We start from the raw sequence: 17973 nt of genomic DNA on the forward strand, positions 1-17973 counted from the left end.
CTACCAGTTTCTCCTTGTGTTTTTCTCTCTTAACTAAGCAAATATGTTTGGCTTTGACTTAGCAACAGGTTGAGCCACTTTTTTATTTATTAGTGTAAAACTACTCTATCCTGTGCAGTTGTTCCTCACTCCCACCCGCTTTGGACCTTTACACAGTAACATGAAAAAGTATTGGCCTGGCGGTGGAAGCGTACGCCTTTAATCCCAGCACTCGGGAGGCAGAGGCAGGCGGATCTCTGTGAGTTCGAGACCAGCCTGGTCTACAAAAGCTAGTTCCAGGACAGGCTCCAAAACCACAGAGAAACCCTGTCTCGAAAAACAAAACAAACCCCCCCCCCCCCCAAAAAAAGTATCCTGTTCACCACTGATTGTTATATTTTGACATCCTTTTACTCTGCAGCCTTCTGTGCCATTTTAAATGTGCATTTAAAATGAGTTAGTAGTTAACTATTTAGATCGATTATAATGAAATTTTTGCTAGATTTAAATTAAACCATAAGGCTTGTTATATTTTTGTTGCTAAAATACATGTCTTACCTTGTATGGTGATAACATACGTGCAAGAGGCTGGGAAATCACCAGTTCCCGTTAACCCCAAATTTATGATACTTTCAATTTTTTGTTTTGTTTTTGAGTCTTTGTTTACCTCTTTTTTTTAAGAAAATCGCAAATTTTCTGAAAGAACTGTTCTTTTTACCCTGACATAAACTTTATATTCTAAAACAGGTCCCCCCCCCCCCCCAAGGCTTATGAGGTGGATCAGTGGGTAAAAAGGCACTTGCTTCGCTAATCCCTAGAACCCACATTTAACTGGGAAGGGAGAATCTTTTCTGTAGTATAACCCTCTGTGCACCCCACCCCCCCAAAACCGTGTGCCTGACCACCCAGCCATTCATTCATATATTTATTTATATTTTAATTGAAAATTTGATTCTTTTTCTGCTCGAGAGCTTTGAGATCTTTATTTTTGATAGTTCTTAAGATGATTTGTTTCCAGGATCTGATAGTAATTCTGTACTGTTTACTTAGTTTATAACTAAAACATTTTGGTTATTGAGATTGTATCGAAGTCCATTTACATAAGTGAAGAGCTATTTTTGTTTTATTTTTAAATATTTAACTATGTTTTGTTCATACTATTTAGAATATAAATGTTTGTTATAAAGAAAATAACTTTATTTTCTCTTTAGACATAGTAACAGCTAAATAATCTTTGTTTTTTTGTTTTTTGCTTTTTTTTCTTTTGCTACCAAATCATTATGTTCTTTGTTAGGTTGCTTTTATTATCTTAGTAATTTTCTGTGGTATCTTATGTCTTTCTCAAGGTGTTTTTTGACTTTTCTTTCGTCTTCTTCTCCTTGATTTGATCCCTATCATATTCTGGCATCCTTCTCTATCATGACATTTACATATGGTACTGTTGAATGCATACCTTTTCAAACTGTTGTTTGAAGGCAAGTAGTTTGACTTCCTTAACTCTGTTTAGTTGAGTTACCTCATAGGGATACTGGTTTTTAAAGAGTCCACATGATACTCAGCATAAAACCAGTATCAGCTTAGCTGCTGTGGTATTTTTCTCATTGCTGGGAATTGAATCTGGGGACTCGCACACCAGACAAACACTCTGCCACTGCAATGCACACCCTCGTTGCTACCACAGAGATTTCAGTTGGAAGGTTTATCCTTTGAGCCATTTGTAAGATGAACAACTTCTGATACCATTTTTTTTAAAAAATTCTTTCTCTGTAGTCTTTGGTTATAATCTGTTCGTTGTTATAACATTAGAAGGCTCATTGTGTATGGCAAGGAGGTATTCCGTTTAGGGGGTTCTAGTCTAGAAGAGGTCTTTACCCACTAGCACAGAGCAAGGCAGTCTTCTAATCTTTGCTGTATTAGACTTAGTTAACTCAGGTGAGTTTTCATCCCATCCCATCACCCCCGTCACCCTTGTCCCAGCCCGGAGTTCTCCTTCATGTGAGTTCATTGTTCCACTCTGCTCACCAGGACCATCTCTTTCACATATTAAAATGATTTATTTATGAAGGCGGTGAGATGCCTCAGAGAGTAAAGGAGCTTCCTGCCAAGCCTGATGAGTTTAATCTAGCAGGAGTGGAGTGAATCCTGCCGGTTGTCTTTTAACCTCAATACGTGTGCCCTGGCAAACACATACACACACAGTAAACATGAAAACAACTTAAAAAGTTATTACAGAGATTAATTCATGATTTCCTATTTTTGATGACATATTTTATGTAATTATTTTTGTGTTCAAACTGTCATGGCTTGATTCTTCAAACCGTCTGCTATGTGTTAGGCTCTCATGTTCGAATACTTCATCACATACATACTAAACTTGTCTTAACATCTCTCCTGCCCCAGTCCTGGAATTGTTCTACTTCAATAAATCACCTGACTGGTGCAATGTGTGCTGAGCATATGTAATGGGGGAATGCTGATCCTGAATGTCTATTTCTGATTCATCCTGCTGAATTTTTTGCCTTCTTCTTTACAAACATTTCTTTCATGGTATGAATTATGAATTCCAGATCATAGATGCTTTCATTTAGTCACTCATTTAAAATGAGTTTGTTTGGGTTTTATTCCCTTTTCTTTTCATACTTTTTAAAAATATAATATATAGGATTTTAACATACTTTTCTATAGTCGAAACTTTTATGAAGTGTCTACTGAGAGATCTGTCACTACTTTCTTCTTAGAACTTGTACACTGGTTCTCCTAATCTCTTGTAAGTAACTAACTTCATTGTTTTCTAGGTTTTTTATTTTCCCCCTCTTATACTAAAAGCATATTATAAATAATCTTTTGTATATTATTTTTATGGAAAATAAACTGGAAATTCTTCCTATCAGTTTATAGAAGTGTTTTTAACATGGAAATTATATAAATTCATAGAGATTTTTAAAAAGGCATTTCCACAGCTTCGGTGCTATAGGTTATTTAACCAATGTCTTGTATTTTCCAGGTGGTTATTGAATATTGTGTTATTCAGGTGGTTTCCAGGGTTTCACATTACAGATGCTCCAGAAGTGTGTAACTTTGTGTGTGTGTATGTGTTAGAAATTGTCGCATAAATTCTTAAAAGTAAGATTACTGCCTCTGAAGTGTATGTATGTTTAGTTTTGACTTGTGCATGTTGCTGTGCCAAACACTGAGAGAGATGCTGCTGTAGCTGCATTTGTCCCCATAGGGTCTTTTTCAAATATTGAATATTGGCCTCACATGGTTGAAAGATGATATCTCAGTGCACTTTCAATCTTCATCTCTTTCATGAAGAAAGATGATAATTTATTTTATTATTTGTTTATCTCTGTCGGTTTTTGCCTCTGTATTTGGTCTGTTAGTAAACATTTTGATGCTTTCAAGAGATCTTAATAAACTAGAGACATACAGGCTATTACCATGCACTGTTTGATGTACATGTTTTTCTTAATTTGTGAGTATGTTTTTTGACTTATTGTTTGACCATTCAAATGATTTACTTATTGAGACCGTATCACTGTGTAGTCCTGACTGTTTTAGTTCCTAGGCTACCAAGGAGTCAATGGATAAATAGCATTGCACAATGGTGGGATCAGGAGCCATGTTATACAGAAACCACTCACTGCCTCTTCTCTCCCTTTCTTGTTGAAGCAGTGCTTTGAGGATGTCATAAAATGCATCTCAGTCATGTTCACTCCATTTCTCCAGTGCTCCCCACATCTGTTCCACTTCCCTACACCCAGCACACACACTCTCTCTGTCTCTCTCTTTAGCCAGAAGAGTCTAGCGTACTGTTTATAAATTCTTGGATGTATGGCTTTCCACTGGAGTATAGTCAGCTTCAAATGGAGCCACTACAGTTGACTTGCAGTTTCTCGGCTTTAGGTATATTTGTTACCTTGGTCATCTGAATCAAGTCCAGTCTCTTTCAGACTTGTATTCCAGGTCTTTTGTGCAGAAGTGTGCTATGTTCTAGCGGACAATGAAGATTGCTGAGAAGTCAGGATCAATGACACTGGGTTTTGTTCCTACTGCACATACTGGCTTTGTAGGAGTCTAGGCAGTTTGGATGCTCACCTTACTAGACCTGGAAGGAGGTGGGAGGTCCTTGGACTTCCCACAAGGCAGGGAACCTGGACTGCTCTTCGGGCTGATGAGGGAGGGGGGCTTGGTTGGGGGAGGGATATGGGAGGCGGTGGAGGGGAGGAGACAGAAATCTTAAATAAATAAATAGAAAGAAAACAACATTAAAAAAATAAGTGTGCTATGTTCTTTGAGCCAACAGTTTCATAACTGTGGCCTAGTTTTCTCTTCATAGTCCAAACTATCTTTCTTTCTCCAAATAAGCTTTATGTTTATCATCTTCTCCCAAGCCTGGGAAGAGGGGCAGAAAGATTTTTAAGAGCCAAAGGCAGTAGGCAACTAAAAGATGTTAAAATTGAGAGGACATGCATAAGACCTGTACGACATCTAGCCAGATAAAAGCCAAACATGTTAGGATACCCGGGCATGATGAAGTCCACCCTAGCTGAGGAGCTATTGGCAATTGATAACTGCTTGCACAAAAGGAAAAACAGTTTTCTTTAAAAGTATGTATCTCCTGGTAGATCTGCTTCCTACTTCTAGATTATATTTCATCTTTGAAATTTGTCTTTCTACGTTCTTGGTTTCTTCCCTGTTTGCTCTCGTGATTATCTTTATATCTATTTAAACTTTCCTCTTAATTTTAATGCAATTTTTTTGTGATCAATCACCATTTGGGACAAATTGCTTTTTCAAAAAATGAATTGATGTGAAAAGTAATTAAAAATCCTCAAATGTTTAGTTCATTTCCAAAAGATTTACATCAAAAATCAGAACTGCAGGGCTGGAGAGATGGCTCAGTGGTTAAGAGCATTGCCTGCTCTTCCAAAGGTTCTGAGTTCAATTCCCAGCAACCACATGGTGGCTCACAACCATCTGTAATGAGGTCTGGTGCCCTCTTCTGGCCTGCAGACGTACACACAGAATATTGTATACTAAATAAATAAATATTTTAAAAAAAAAATCAGAACTGCAACTACAATAACTTTTTTTTTTTAATGTTGGTGGTGGTGGTAGTGTTTTTTTTTTTTTTTTTTTTTTTTTTTTTTTTTTCTTTTTCGAGACAGGGTTTCTCTGTTTAACAGCACTGGCTTTCCTGGAACTCACTCTGTAGACCAGGCTGGCCTCGTACTCACCACCATCTGCCTGCTTCTGCCTCCCAAGAGCTGAAATTAAAGGTGTGTGCCACCCCACCCCATGTATAATAAACTTTTCATTTCTATTTTTTTTTATTCTAGAATTGCAGAATATGTATAGAGTGTGGTACACGATCTAGTGCTCAGTGGCACCACAACTGTCTGATATGTGACACCTGTTATCAACAGCAGGATAATTTATGTCCTTTTTGTGGAAAGTGCTACAATCCTGAAATGCAGAAAGATATGCTCCACTGTAATATGTGTAAAAGGTAAGGTGAAATAGCTGCTCCATTTAGCTGTTTTGTTCATTCTTTGGTTTCTGTGATCATCTGCACTCTTTTAGCCCCTTTCCTACTGAGTGCTGTTATAAATGGAATTGATTGTTTATGCCTTTTTTTTTTTGAGGTAGAGATTCTTTTTTTTTTTTTTTTTTTTGGTTTTTCGAGACAGGGTTTCTCTGTGGCTTTGGAGCCTATCCTGGAACTAGCTCTGTAGACCAGGCTGGTCTCGAACTCACAGAGATCTGCCTGCCTCTGCCTCCCGAGTGCTGGGATTAAAGGTGTGCGCCACCATTGCCCGGCTAGAGATTCTCTATGTATTCCTGGCTGGCCTAGATCTTGCTGTGTAGACCAGGCTAGCCTCAAACTCACAGAGATCTTCCTGCTTCTGCCTCCTGAGTTCTGGGTTTAAAGGTGTGTTTCATAAGATACAGCACAGAATCGAACAGACAAAATATAAGAATAGGCAAGGTCAGAAATGAGCATTGAGAGAAAATTCAAGAGAAGATAGTTTAAAAATAAGGAAGGAAAAATATGTCATTGTAATGTCCTTAAGTGTCTTCTTCATTTTGAAAACCTTTGGTAGTTTTCTTTAACCATCTTTTCTCATTTTTAACCTTATCATAACCATTCTTTTTTTTTGTAAGAAGTCAACTTTTCGTTTTTCATATAATATAATAATTTTGCTTTAAATTAGAGGTTTTTGGGGCCGGGCGGTGGTGGCGCACGCCCGTAATCCCAGCACTCGGGAGGCAGAGGCCGGCGGATCTCTGTGAGTTCGAGACCAGCCTGGTCTACAGAGCTAGTTCCAGGACAGGCTCCAAAACCACAGAGAAACCTTGTCTCGAAAAAAACCAAAAAAAAAAAAAAATTAGAGGTTTTTATATAAATTTATTTATTGCTGCAGATGGATTCACTTAGAATGTGATAAACCAACCAATCATGAATTGGATTCTCAGCCCAAAGAAGAATATATCTGTATGTATTGTAAACACCTAGGAGCTGAGATAGATTCCTTACATCCAGAAAATGAATTAGAGATGTCTGAACTACCTACAGGTAAGTGCGTGTGCATGTGTGCATGCATATGTTTTTTACTTTTTTGAAAAGCAATATATTGATTAGTAACCAACATATAACTTCATTAATAATGAAGGAAGTCTTTGTATCAAAACTCTTTGTAATTTCAGTTTCTCAAGCGTCTCATTCTCATCTTGTCTCCTCCTTTGGTTTTTTCTCACTATGTTGTACAGGTTAACGTTAGCCTCCCATATACTTGGATTATAAGTATGTACTATCACACTTAAAGTTTCTTAGCATTTGGTATATTTATTAACCGTGGCCATCTGAATCTGGTGACTAAATACAGTCTAGCCTCTTTCCAGCTTGTATTTCAGGTCTATCGTGCAGAAGTGTGCTATGTTCTTTGAACCAACAGTTTCTTAGCTGTGGCCTATTTCTTTTTTCATAGTCGAGGCTAGCTATCTTTATCCAAACAAGATTTATGTTTATTAATGTTACTTTTTTCTTCAGCTTAAAATTTTGTTTAGGTAGTCAGTGTTTTATATGAGTTTCTTTTTGTTATAAAACACAGTGACTATATTCAAAGAGAGGAAAGAAAATAGATCTACTTAATAGATAGTTTTTTATTCAGCATTTTAGAACCCTTTATGGAAGTCCTATTATAATCTATAAAAGGCTTAAGTAGAAAAATCTTTAATTACTATACATCAGTAAATGTAGTAATATGGGGCGGCAGCAGGGCTGCGTCCCCAAAACCCCCAGCCGCCTGCCCGGCTAGCTTTTGCCCCGAAATAATTACACAGACACTGTATTCATTTAAACACTGCTCTGGCCCATTTCTACCTAGCCTCTTCTAGGCTAACTCTGGCATATTAATTTAGCCCATTTCTAATCATCTGTGTAGCGCCCCTAGGTGCGCTTACCGGGAAGATTCTAGCCTAAGTCCATCCTGGGTCGGAGCTTCATAGCGTGCGTCTTCCCTGGAGCAGGTAGCATGGCGTCTCTCCTGCGTCTGCTCCAGAGAGGAGAGCTGTCGAGTCTGACCTCACTTCCTCTTCCTCCCGGCATTCTGTTCTGTCTACTCCTCCCACCTATCTTCTAACCAATGAAATGGGCCGAGGCAGTTCCTTTATTGCTTAGCCAATGAAATCAACAGATTGATATATGACACTCCCACATCAAGTAAACAATAGTAGAATGTTTATTTAAAATACGTGGTTATCTACATATTTATATAAAAATTTTCTCTTTTGTTCTTTTGGTTTAGTGATGTTTGACATTGAACCTAGGGTTTTGGTTACCTTTACTTCAGCCTGTAAAGCTTATTTTAGTTTTTTGTGTTTTTTTTTGGGTTTTTTTTTTTTTTTTTGTTTTTTCGAGACAGGGTTTCTCTGTGGCTTTGGAGCCTGTCCTGGAACTAGCTCTGTAGACCAGGCTGGTCTCGAACTCACAGAGATCCGCCTGCCTCTGCCTCCCGAGTGCTGGGATTAAAGGCGTGAGCCACCACCGCCCGGCTTGTAAAGCTTATTTTAAATGTACACATAATCAACCTTAATAAGGCATTATAATGTCCATGTTTTTAAATATAAAGAAAGTAAAATCTGAAGAAAAACTGTGACATTGCTGTTGATAATTTATACTCATTAAAATAAGGACATAGTTCTTGGCTTGATTAATAAAGAAAAACTTACCCTGATGTAAAGAATTAATCATTTTGTTAAGATTATTCCACTGGAATGGAAATAGAAGATCAAGTTGTATTTCTGGAGCCAGCAGTTAATAAAGATGTCAATGATCACCAACCCACCCCTGGAATTGTTCCTGATGGTAAGTCTGTTTCTGTTTTTGAAGAAAATAGGTAATATACAGATATCTTCTAAAATCTGAATGAAAATTAGCTAAGGTATGATACACTTGGAAACTGTTTAGCGAGCAGCCTTTTTTCCCCCCACCTTTTCTTCCTCACACCCTCCCCATCAAGTTTTCTCTGTGTAGCCCTGACTGTCCTTGAACTTGCTCTGTAGATCAGGATGACCTCAAAACTCAAGAGATCTTACTCTGCCTCCTGTGTACTGGCATTAAAGGTGTGTGCCACCACAGGGTAGTGAGTGGAGCCTTTTAGAAAATTGTCTTCACCACAACTTTATAGTTTAGCTATAATCTAGTCTTAATTAATGAGTATGTACTTTATTTAGGGACCAACTGATTTTCATTAAAAAGCAATCCATTGGGTTTTGATAATTGTGAACTAAAGCTATTGTAGAATATGAGGTGTTTCTTGCAGAGATAATGAAAAATTTATTATGTGAAGTTATTTCTGTAGTGCTATTGAGGATATTTTAATGATGTTTCAAATAAGTTTTTGCAGTATTGGTAATAGCTTTACTTGTATAATTAGTAAAATTTTATATTGGGGAAGTTTCTTATTAAATTATGAACTTTTCTGAACATTTATAATGCAAATGAAGCTTTGTGTTAAATTATATACTTTGTGTTCAAAACATAAACTCTTAGAGTTTTTCAAGTTTTTAAATGCCCACATTTAACAACTCTCATTAAAAATTATACTTCATACAGATGTAACTGGATAAAATAAGTTATAGGAGATCTGTAGTAAATAGACACCTCATTATATCTTTGTATATCACTGACTAATATAATAATAGCTTATTTTGTGCTTGTTTTGGAATTTGGCATTTTATAGTAAAACTCTTGTTCAGTTATTGTAGAGACAGCAGTATTAGAGAAATGATGACTCTTTGCTTAAAGAATCCATGATATCTTATTTGTAGAAGTTCAAGTATATATTGAAGATCTCCAGAAAAGTAATTCACCAGAAAGCCTTGACACAGGTGGCCTCCTCACTTCTGGTAAGCTATATGTTCAGATTGTCTAATTTAATTGTGTTACAAGACAATAGCCCAATAATTTTTTTCCTCAACTAAGAATGGCAATGGATAAATTGCCTATGAATAGTTTTTGGTTATTTCACATGTTTCGTTGTAACAGATCTATTATTTGCTGTTTTCCTTTTATCCTTACATACAGCCTTTCATTAGAGTAGGCGTGTGAAGTGAGATTTCATTTTGGTATCAGAACATGTATTAATTTTAATCACTGGTTTGAAAATAGTAAATGAAGAGTTTTATGTCTTCATTGATACAGCCTCGATGGCATTTTGAATAAATCTCTCGTTTTCAGCAGTTCTACTTTTTAGAGACATTGGAGCCTCATGCTAATTGAGAACTCTAACTTTCTCTTAAGATCCGGTAAATTTTTATTTGTTTGCTAGTGTTTTGAGACTGGGTTTCACTGTATTTAGCCTTAACTGGCCTAGAGCTCACTATGAGGATTTGGTTGGTCTTGGACTCATAGAAATTTGTCTGCTTTTTCTCCCAAGTGCTGAGATTAAAGGCATGAAAAGTTTTAATAAATTAGTACTCTGATTTAAAGTTTACTAGTCGTACGTATTTTAGTGTTTGACATATTAATAAACTAGTCAATATTAGTGTCTAAAGTTGTGACATAATCACAATCCCTTATATATGCTGGATAGGTTAACATTTGTAAGTAAAAGCCAAAGGAAGTCTTAATGTGGCTGGAAAACCCACCAAATGGTATATCACAACTGTGTCTGCATTGTATCTTTATGTTCTTGATTAGTCTTCCTTTTCATTTAATATCATTGTTTTTTTTAACTAGCTTTAAAAGAAGTTTAATTTTGCATACATAGTTAATTTCCAGTGTGTAAATGCTAAAATTGTAAATGTGTCATATGTGTATAATAGAAATATATCAATTGTTGAGTGTCTTGTTTTTAATTTTTTTTAATTTTATCTAGAAATTGTTTTCAACTCTAGGGATCATACTAAGCCTGTTTTTAGAAGGTCATGATTGTTGTTAAGCCATAAACCATTTGGAAATTTTTGCCTTAATTACTTCAAAAGTTCTCAAATACCTTCAAAGTTGTAGTTTAGCCAGATAATCCGATTTATGGTTAGATGTTTTGCATTTTGCATGTGAGTTAACGTTACCCGTATTCTAAATTTTGTAGAATCATCTGACAATAAAATGAAACCTGAATTGGTAAATGAGATTCCTCAGGAAATTGAGAGTGAAAAAATGGAGACTCTTTCTAAAGGGGTGCATGTTTGCGAGGAGGAGGAAAATGAAGACAGAATGGAAGTGACAGAAAATATTGAAGTCCTTCCACACCAGACCATTGTGCCACAAGAAGAACTGCAGTTGTCAGAGGAACCTGAGGCAGTATCTAAAGAAGAACCAAGCCCTCCACAATCAGCTGCCCAGTTCGCTGCACCAGAAGCCTTACTGTCCCCACACAGCGAGAGTTCCTCATCTTGTAAGGAAACGTTTGTGATAGAAAGAGTACAAGACGAAATGGAGCAGAAGGAAAATTCTGAATTCCCCACTGGGTGTGTGGATTTTGAAATGACTCTTGCTGTTGACAATTGTGTCAAAGATGGTTCATGCCAAGGAGAGAAATCTGTAAAGTTAGCAGCTGAGGAGGAATCATCCTTCTCATCAGCAGCTGACCTGAGCAAAGCAGACATGTCTTCCTCCTCAACACTTTGTTTAGACTTGCCTTCATGCGACATGCTGCATGGTTACCCTTCAGCTCTCAACTCTGCTGCTGGAAACATGCCAACCACATACATCTCAGTCACTCCAAAAATTGGCATGGGTAAACCAGCTATTACCAAAAGAAAATTTTCTCCTGGAAGACCTCGGTCTAAACAGGTAGGATAATATTAATGATGACAGGAAAGATACTGCATTTCAAATGTGAAAGTTACGTTTAGCTTTGGTTTAGAAGGCAGTTTTTTCATCCACAGAACTCAGTTCAGATACTTTTGTGTTTTGGTTTTGGAAGAATGCATTATTTAAAAAATACTGTTAACTGAGAATGTAATTTATTAAATTTTGGGTTAAAAAATGTGATCTATTTGATTATAGTTTCTAGCAGAATACACATTCTAAGGTGTTTTTAGTTCTAAAATAATCTTAGAGCTTTAAAAACACAGTATAAAATTATGAATCTATAGTAGTATAGTATAATGTTTATTTTTCCCTGTTATATATATATATATATATATATATATATATATATATATATATATATATATATATATATACATATGTGTGTGTTGTTGGCTTTTTTAACTGCACAAATGGAAATTTTATACTGGTGAATTTCTCATTTTGATGTTTGTTTCTGTATATAAATACTAAGTCTTTGTAAAATCATTTTTCAAGGTAGGACATACTTCAGTAGTTTTAGATAAAACAATCTTAAAATGTACTGTTTTTTTTTTTTTAGCAAGAATAGGGCACAACTCTTAAATGTGCTGGGTGAGCATTCTGACCTGAAGGTGTACTCACTGGTTTGTTTTCCAGAGATCATACCATAAGACTCAGGCTCCCTTGGGAGTTGCTAGCCTACTCTGAGCTTTCCCAGTGCTGGAATTCTAAGCTGCTTCTCTTTCTTGGACTTTGCTCTTTTCTTAAGTACTATAGATGCTAAATTTTAGGGATGAGTCACAGTTCTTCTTAAGTGAATTAAAGTGATACTAAATAGTAAAATAAAGATAACACTGCTTAGATTTATTGTTGTTCTACACAATTGCTGCTTTCTGATATAAACAATATGAAAGAATTTAGTTTTTAGTATTTGTTTGTAATTTTAAGTCTTATGACTTAAATTATTTCCAGGATTATATTTGACTTTTCAAGAGTGGTAATGTATTAATCTTAACCAACTAACTTTGGAGGTGTAAAGGCACTTAAAATCTATTTCAATGGACTGATTTGTCTCCTGAATAAATCTTGTGTATTTTTTATTCTCTAAAAACAAATACACCAAAGGCAAAGGGACAAGCTGATGTTCTGTGGGAAAGACATGTAGTGGATTACAGTACTTCAGGCAGTAGTGTGTGTGTGTCTGTGTATGTAAGTCAGAGGATACTGGTGATCAAACTTCAAGGCCTTATGCTTGGCAGCAGGCACCCCCTAACCATCTCCCAGCCTTAGAATACACCTCAAATTATTTCTTGATTCAGTATTTTTCTATATAGCCATAGTTGCCCCTGTGCTTGGTGTATTTCTTGTGGCATTCCTTCTCGTCCTAGTTAATAAATTCTTTGACACTTGACTTCTCTTACCCCATGAGACTTTTTTCTTCACTAATGAGCACACACCCAGTCTTTTTGTCGTTTTTCAAAATCAGCTATTTAATAGTTATGTTACATAGTTCTGTTTCTTACCAAAAAGTTAGCAAAAGAAATTTGAATCTCACATTCACTTTTTGTTCCTCTGGTTTTGCGTCCTATCAAGATTATATACTTGTTGGGAGGACATCTGACTATATAACCCATGCTGGTCTGCAACTCCATATATTCCAACTTCAGCGTCGAGATCGCTGGTTACAGATGTGGATCTCCATGCCTGACTTGCACTGTCTTTGACAACATTATGTAATGGCCCCACCCTAGGCTAACTAAAAACCCCTCTTAGGGTCTAGTTTGACCTTAACCTTGGAAGTAGAGTCCTTAATTGAGCAAGAAGCTTTGCTTTCCTCTGCTGTACTATTTTTTTATTTTGTTTTGTTTTGTATTTTTTGGTAATGTGTAGAACAAAATACTATGTGGAAAGCTTTTAAAAAGTGGCAGGAGGTAGGATCAAAAAAGTTTTAATTGATCAAATTTCTTATTTTGTTCACATTTCAGCATGTCTCAAAGTTCTTTGCCTTTTTAAAAAAATTATTTCTTGATTCAGTATCTTTCTGTATGACCGCAGCTGCCCCTGTGCTTGGCGTATTGCTCTGTCCTGCTTCTGTTCCCTGAGTGCTGGGATTATAGGCTTATACTACCATGTCTTGTCATATCTGTCCATTCTAGTTTATAAATTCTGAAATAACAGTAATTAAATCATGTTTTAAGAAGAGAGAGTGTGTATGTGTGTGTTGCATATTTGAGTATAAGCCCTTTTGTGGTGTTAAGCTGAAGACACATGCAGACTAGAAACATCAAACTTTTTGTTTCTTTGTGCTGGTAGTTGTAGTTCTAAAGCCATTCCCCAAATCATTAGTAAATGAACCATAGTTGTATTCAGAAACTATCGAATACTAAACTGTGTGTCTTTACTCTTACAATGCCCAATCAATCACAATCAGGTCTACTGTCTTACTCTGTTTAGACTGAGTTTTATTGTTCTGTCTTTATTTTCTTTGAGGTAGGATCTCACTATTTAGCCCTGTCTGGAGTGCACTGTGTAGACCAGGCAGGCCTCCAACTTGTAAAGAGAGCTGTCTGCATCTGCCTTTCCAGTGCTACCACTTGCGGCTGAAGTTGGTTTGTAGAAATGAGGTATTTTATGTAAAAAGACTTATAAGTCATAACAGTAAGGTATTACTACAACTCCATGTGCATAAGTGCTCAAGTATGTTTACCAAAAGACAGCTGATAGTCTTTTGTTTCCTGTCCCTGTAAGTTCTCATTCTTCTACTCTATCTCTTCAAGTATTTTCATAATCCTATAATTACAATTATTTTTCAAAAGTGCCCTTGGCTTGTATAGAGTCTTGAGAGATGAACCCAACCTTTTAGAAGTGTGAAGTTGCCTTGTGAAGTTCTAGTCCCTCTCGGGTTCTAAGACTAACGTACTTCCTTGGGATCTAATAATAATATTATATTTAACACATGACATTAGGGTTGAGTTACTGTATTTTTTTTCCTCTTCTTTTTGCTTTTTTCTTTTCTTCACTTTTTGGATGATAGTAGGTGATAAGGCTCCTACTTTGAAGCCTAGTCTGGTTTCAAACGTGGAACAATATAACCTTCCTTTTTCAGCTTCTTGAAAGCTGAGTTTAGATTTGACTTTTAATAAAAAGCTGGTTATAACATTCTTTTCACTTACCATTATTGGCCCCCTTTTTCCTATCCTACAGCCCTGTAACCTGCATTATATTTTTATACGTTTCCTTGAGAAAATTAATGCTCACATGAACAATTTGGAAAATTATTCACTGTAACCAGTACAGTCTCTGAATATAGTATTCACAGTCTCTGCTGGCTTTGATAGCCACTTGGTTCTTTGTGACACTTCTCAATTTTCAGTTTCCTAATGTTTTATAATTTGAGCTCTCCTTGTAGATAGCTTAATAGTAACAGTGCATTGTTAGACTACTGGATGAGCTTAGTGTGTTTGGCAGTACAGTGCAATGTTTATTGATGAATTCCTTCATGCATACAAAAATATTATGGAAGAGAAAAATAGTGTGTAGTAGTTATTGCACAGAATGCTTGACACAACTGAGGGAAAACAGGTTTGTCCTCATGCTTACAGTTCAGTCCAGGTAATTACAGAGTGATGACACCACTTAGGCAATCACAGCACAGCAGGCGAGCGTATACCTGTCAGTGGCAGCTAACCTTTCCTCCATGCTTTATGCGAGTTCTTTCTCTTCAAAGCTGGGCTCTAAAGGATGATTTGTAACTGAACTTTCATAAATACAACCTTTTCAGTTTTAAGATCTTAGAGATATATTAGATAATTTTTTTTGTTAAGATGTATACAGGTAGTCATGATTTTTCTTTGGTTCCCTTTAAAATTGCTTATAATCTATCTTGCAGTGTCCTATGGTAATATACTTATTAAAATTCATTATGTAACTATCAAGCTTTTATTATAAAAATTCTTTGTAGCAGCCAAGTAGTTTTCCTAATTATCCCTGCGTTGACATCCATTCTTGGTCTAGAATGCTCTTCATTTGGTTCATCCATGTTATATGAAATGTAAATGCTTTGAAATGAGATGAAATTTTGGCATCAAAGCTAACCTAAATCAACAGAAAACTCTTATTTATGAAAAAATTTAACACTGTTTTTGTCTTGGAGTGTTACTTTTTATGGTAGTTATGTAATGTTAAAAGATTAAGAGAAATTTAAGATATGCAGTAAGGAAATACTTAGTGAAAGGCCAGTGAACGTAGTGAGAAGACAACATTGAGCTATATCTTGCCTATGTTTTTCCTCTAGTAAATAAATAAGGTGTAGAGCATCTCAGGTGAAGATGTAATGAGAGCAGCCTACAGATCAGTGGCTCACTTACGGTGCAAAGGGAAGGCCTTCTGACAAGGGTAGAAGCAGACAGCCATTTTTGAAAAGATTGGAAGGGTGGAGTAAAGCTGTATCAGTTAGGCCCTGATTGTTGAGAGTACAGTATGTTTGAAAGATAGTAAGGAAACCAAGGCAGGAAGAACGTACAAATAGGGAGAAAATGAATGATTCATGACGTGAATGGAGTGAGTGGAGGGAGGCAGTTGGAAAGGTTTGCCTTCTAAGTAAATTGAGGTACAAGCAGAGGGTTAGAAATAGGTAGGTTCCTTGCTGCATGGGATTTATATTTCTTCAAATGAATCTAGCTGCTGGACAGACAAAGTCTTGAGACAATCAGGGTCAGAGGTAGGCAGAAAGAAATGACTTTTAGAACAGGTGGCATGCAAGATTGTGGCAGGCAGGATAGGAATTCTGGCAGTGGAAGTGCAGCTGGGAATGTATTGACCAGAAAGATGAGATAAATTCTGGGGTTGCTGATTTGGATGGAAGGACTAAAAGCAGATCAGAATGGCAGAGAATACTTTTTGGCCAGAGTTCTAGATGCCATTCTAAAAATGAAAGACTAGCAAATAAAACCAGCTATGGGAGAGATTTTAGATGTGATCCATGTTAGAGGTTGTCTTAGTTACTTTTCTATTACTATAAGAAGACACCATGATGATGGCAACTTATAGAAGAAAAGGTTTATTTAGGACTGATAATTTTAATGGGTTAAATAGAATCCATAAGCATCATGGCAGGGATCATGACAGCAGAAAGGCAGGTATGTCATTGAGGCAGGAGTTGAGAGCTCACATCTTAATCCACAAACTGAGTCACCTCAAAGCTTGCCCTTGGTGATATACCTCTTCCAACAAGGTTACATTTTCTAATCCTTCCCAAACACTTTCAGCAACTGGGTACCAAGTGCTCAGATATAGTCCCTGGGTTTATGGGAGCTTTTCTCATTCAAACCTCCACAGAGATTTTGTTTAACAAGATGGATGTATTAAGGAAATTTAAAAAAGGAAAGGTCACACTTCCTTGGAGATGTTAGAAAAAGAACTAGAAACTGCATGTAGAAGACAACTGTTTCCAAGATGGCATTTCAAGCCTTCACTGTAAATAATGTTTAGGATTTGGGCTTCAGCTCTTAAGAAACTCAAGGGCTTCAGATGTTCATGAAAGCACTTGCAAAATAGAGAAAAATCATTAGGGAGGTGTGCTACCACCAGATCAACAGAACTGTCCTGAGTAAATTGAGAACAGAGAATGGACTTTTGGCAACATGGAGGTTCATAGGCCCCCTTGACAAATGCAGGGGAGATGGCACAGACACATACGCCATGGGAAGTGGGGTAGTGAGCGGGAGTTATTAGCTGCTGTGTACCAAAAGGAGTATGTCCTTGTTAACTGAGTGTGGTTAGGGAATCGATGACAGAGAGAAAACTTAAGAATTATCCTGGACTATAAAACACAGAGTGGCTGATGATGAATTTCTGTTCTTCAGACATGTGGCTCTTTAGTTTGAGTTAGAAGTAGAATTAATTTGTCCTTTATGTTTCTTAACTTTTTCTCCTCCAAACTTTATCAACTGTCTCTTCAGTGTGGGTTGGTGGTCATGCTCTTTATTTTGGTTGTTTAAATTGCTCATTGCATTTGTGTTAGTACTGGGATTCTTACTAGTTTGATGATCTAGAAACATGGTAAGTACAATATATCTTGTTTTAAGATTTTGTCATTTAATTGGTAAAATAATTATATGTATTATTAAATGGTGTGATTCAAAATAGGCTCTTTGTTATTTGTCATTTGTTGTGTTTTGTTTTAAATTATTGCCTTGGTGAAATAAAAACATCCTTGCTCTTTAGTGTCTTTGTCAGATTAGCTGAGAATGCTGAATGTGGTTATTTGGAAGGGAGATGCCTAGATGCCTTAATCTTATTTTAACTGTTTTAATGAGACACCATTTCTTGCATATTAGGCACCTTAGTCATTTTAATTTGCAAATTTAGGACAATTTGCTTTAATAAATCTCTTAACTATTCAAATTAGCTCCTTGGGTATGGTTGCTGTAAGATGTCATTCCCATAAATAAAAATCATCCAAGGTGAATGCTTTCATTCTATATGTATTTTAGTCTACTGGTTTTGGTGTTTATACCAGTGAATAGAACACTCTTTAAGGTTGTCCTTTCAACCTTTTTGGTTTAGACATACTTATTAGATTAATATAATCCATAAATAGCTTTCTTCTAGTGTTAATTCTTAGACTGTGACTGACTTTTATTTTTATTTTTGTAATGTAGTTACAGTTCATGAGTCAGTACTGGTGTTAT

The 17973-nt window shown here is 36.3% G+C and overlaps 1 protein-coding gene across 18 annotated transcripts in view; it reads left to right on the forward strand.

Moving 5' to 3' along the window:
* Kmt2c (lysine methyltransferase 2C) overlaps positions 1-17973 on the forward strand; it is a 222977-nt gene that overhangs the window by 115065 nt on the left and 89939 nt on the right. For all 18 annotated transcript variants that reach the window (XM_075955409.1, XM_075955418.1, XM_075955410.1 and 15 more), the window contains 5 exons: positions 5322-5491; positions 6408-6559; positions 8246-8350; positions 9316-9393; positions 10578-11281. In XM_075955409.1, the coding sequence (XP_075811524.1) occupies positions 5322-5491; positions 6408-6559; positions 8246-8350; positions 9316-9393; positions 10578-11281 (1209 nt within the window). The remainder of the gene's footprint in view (positions 1-5321; positions 5492-6407; positions 6560-8245; positions 8351-9315; positions 9394-10577; positions 11282-17973) is intronic.

Source organism: Microtus pennsylvanicus, chromosome 21 (genome assembly GCF_037038515.1).
Source record: "Microtus pennsylvanicus isolate mMicPen1 chromosome 21, mMicPen1.hap1, whole genome shotgun sequence".
NCBI lineage: Eukaryota > Metazoa > Chordata > Mammalia > Rodentia > Cricetidae > Microtus > Microtus pennsylvanicus.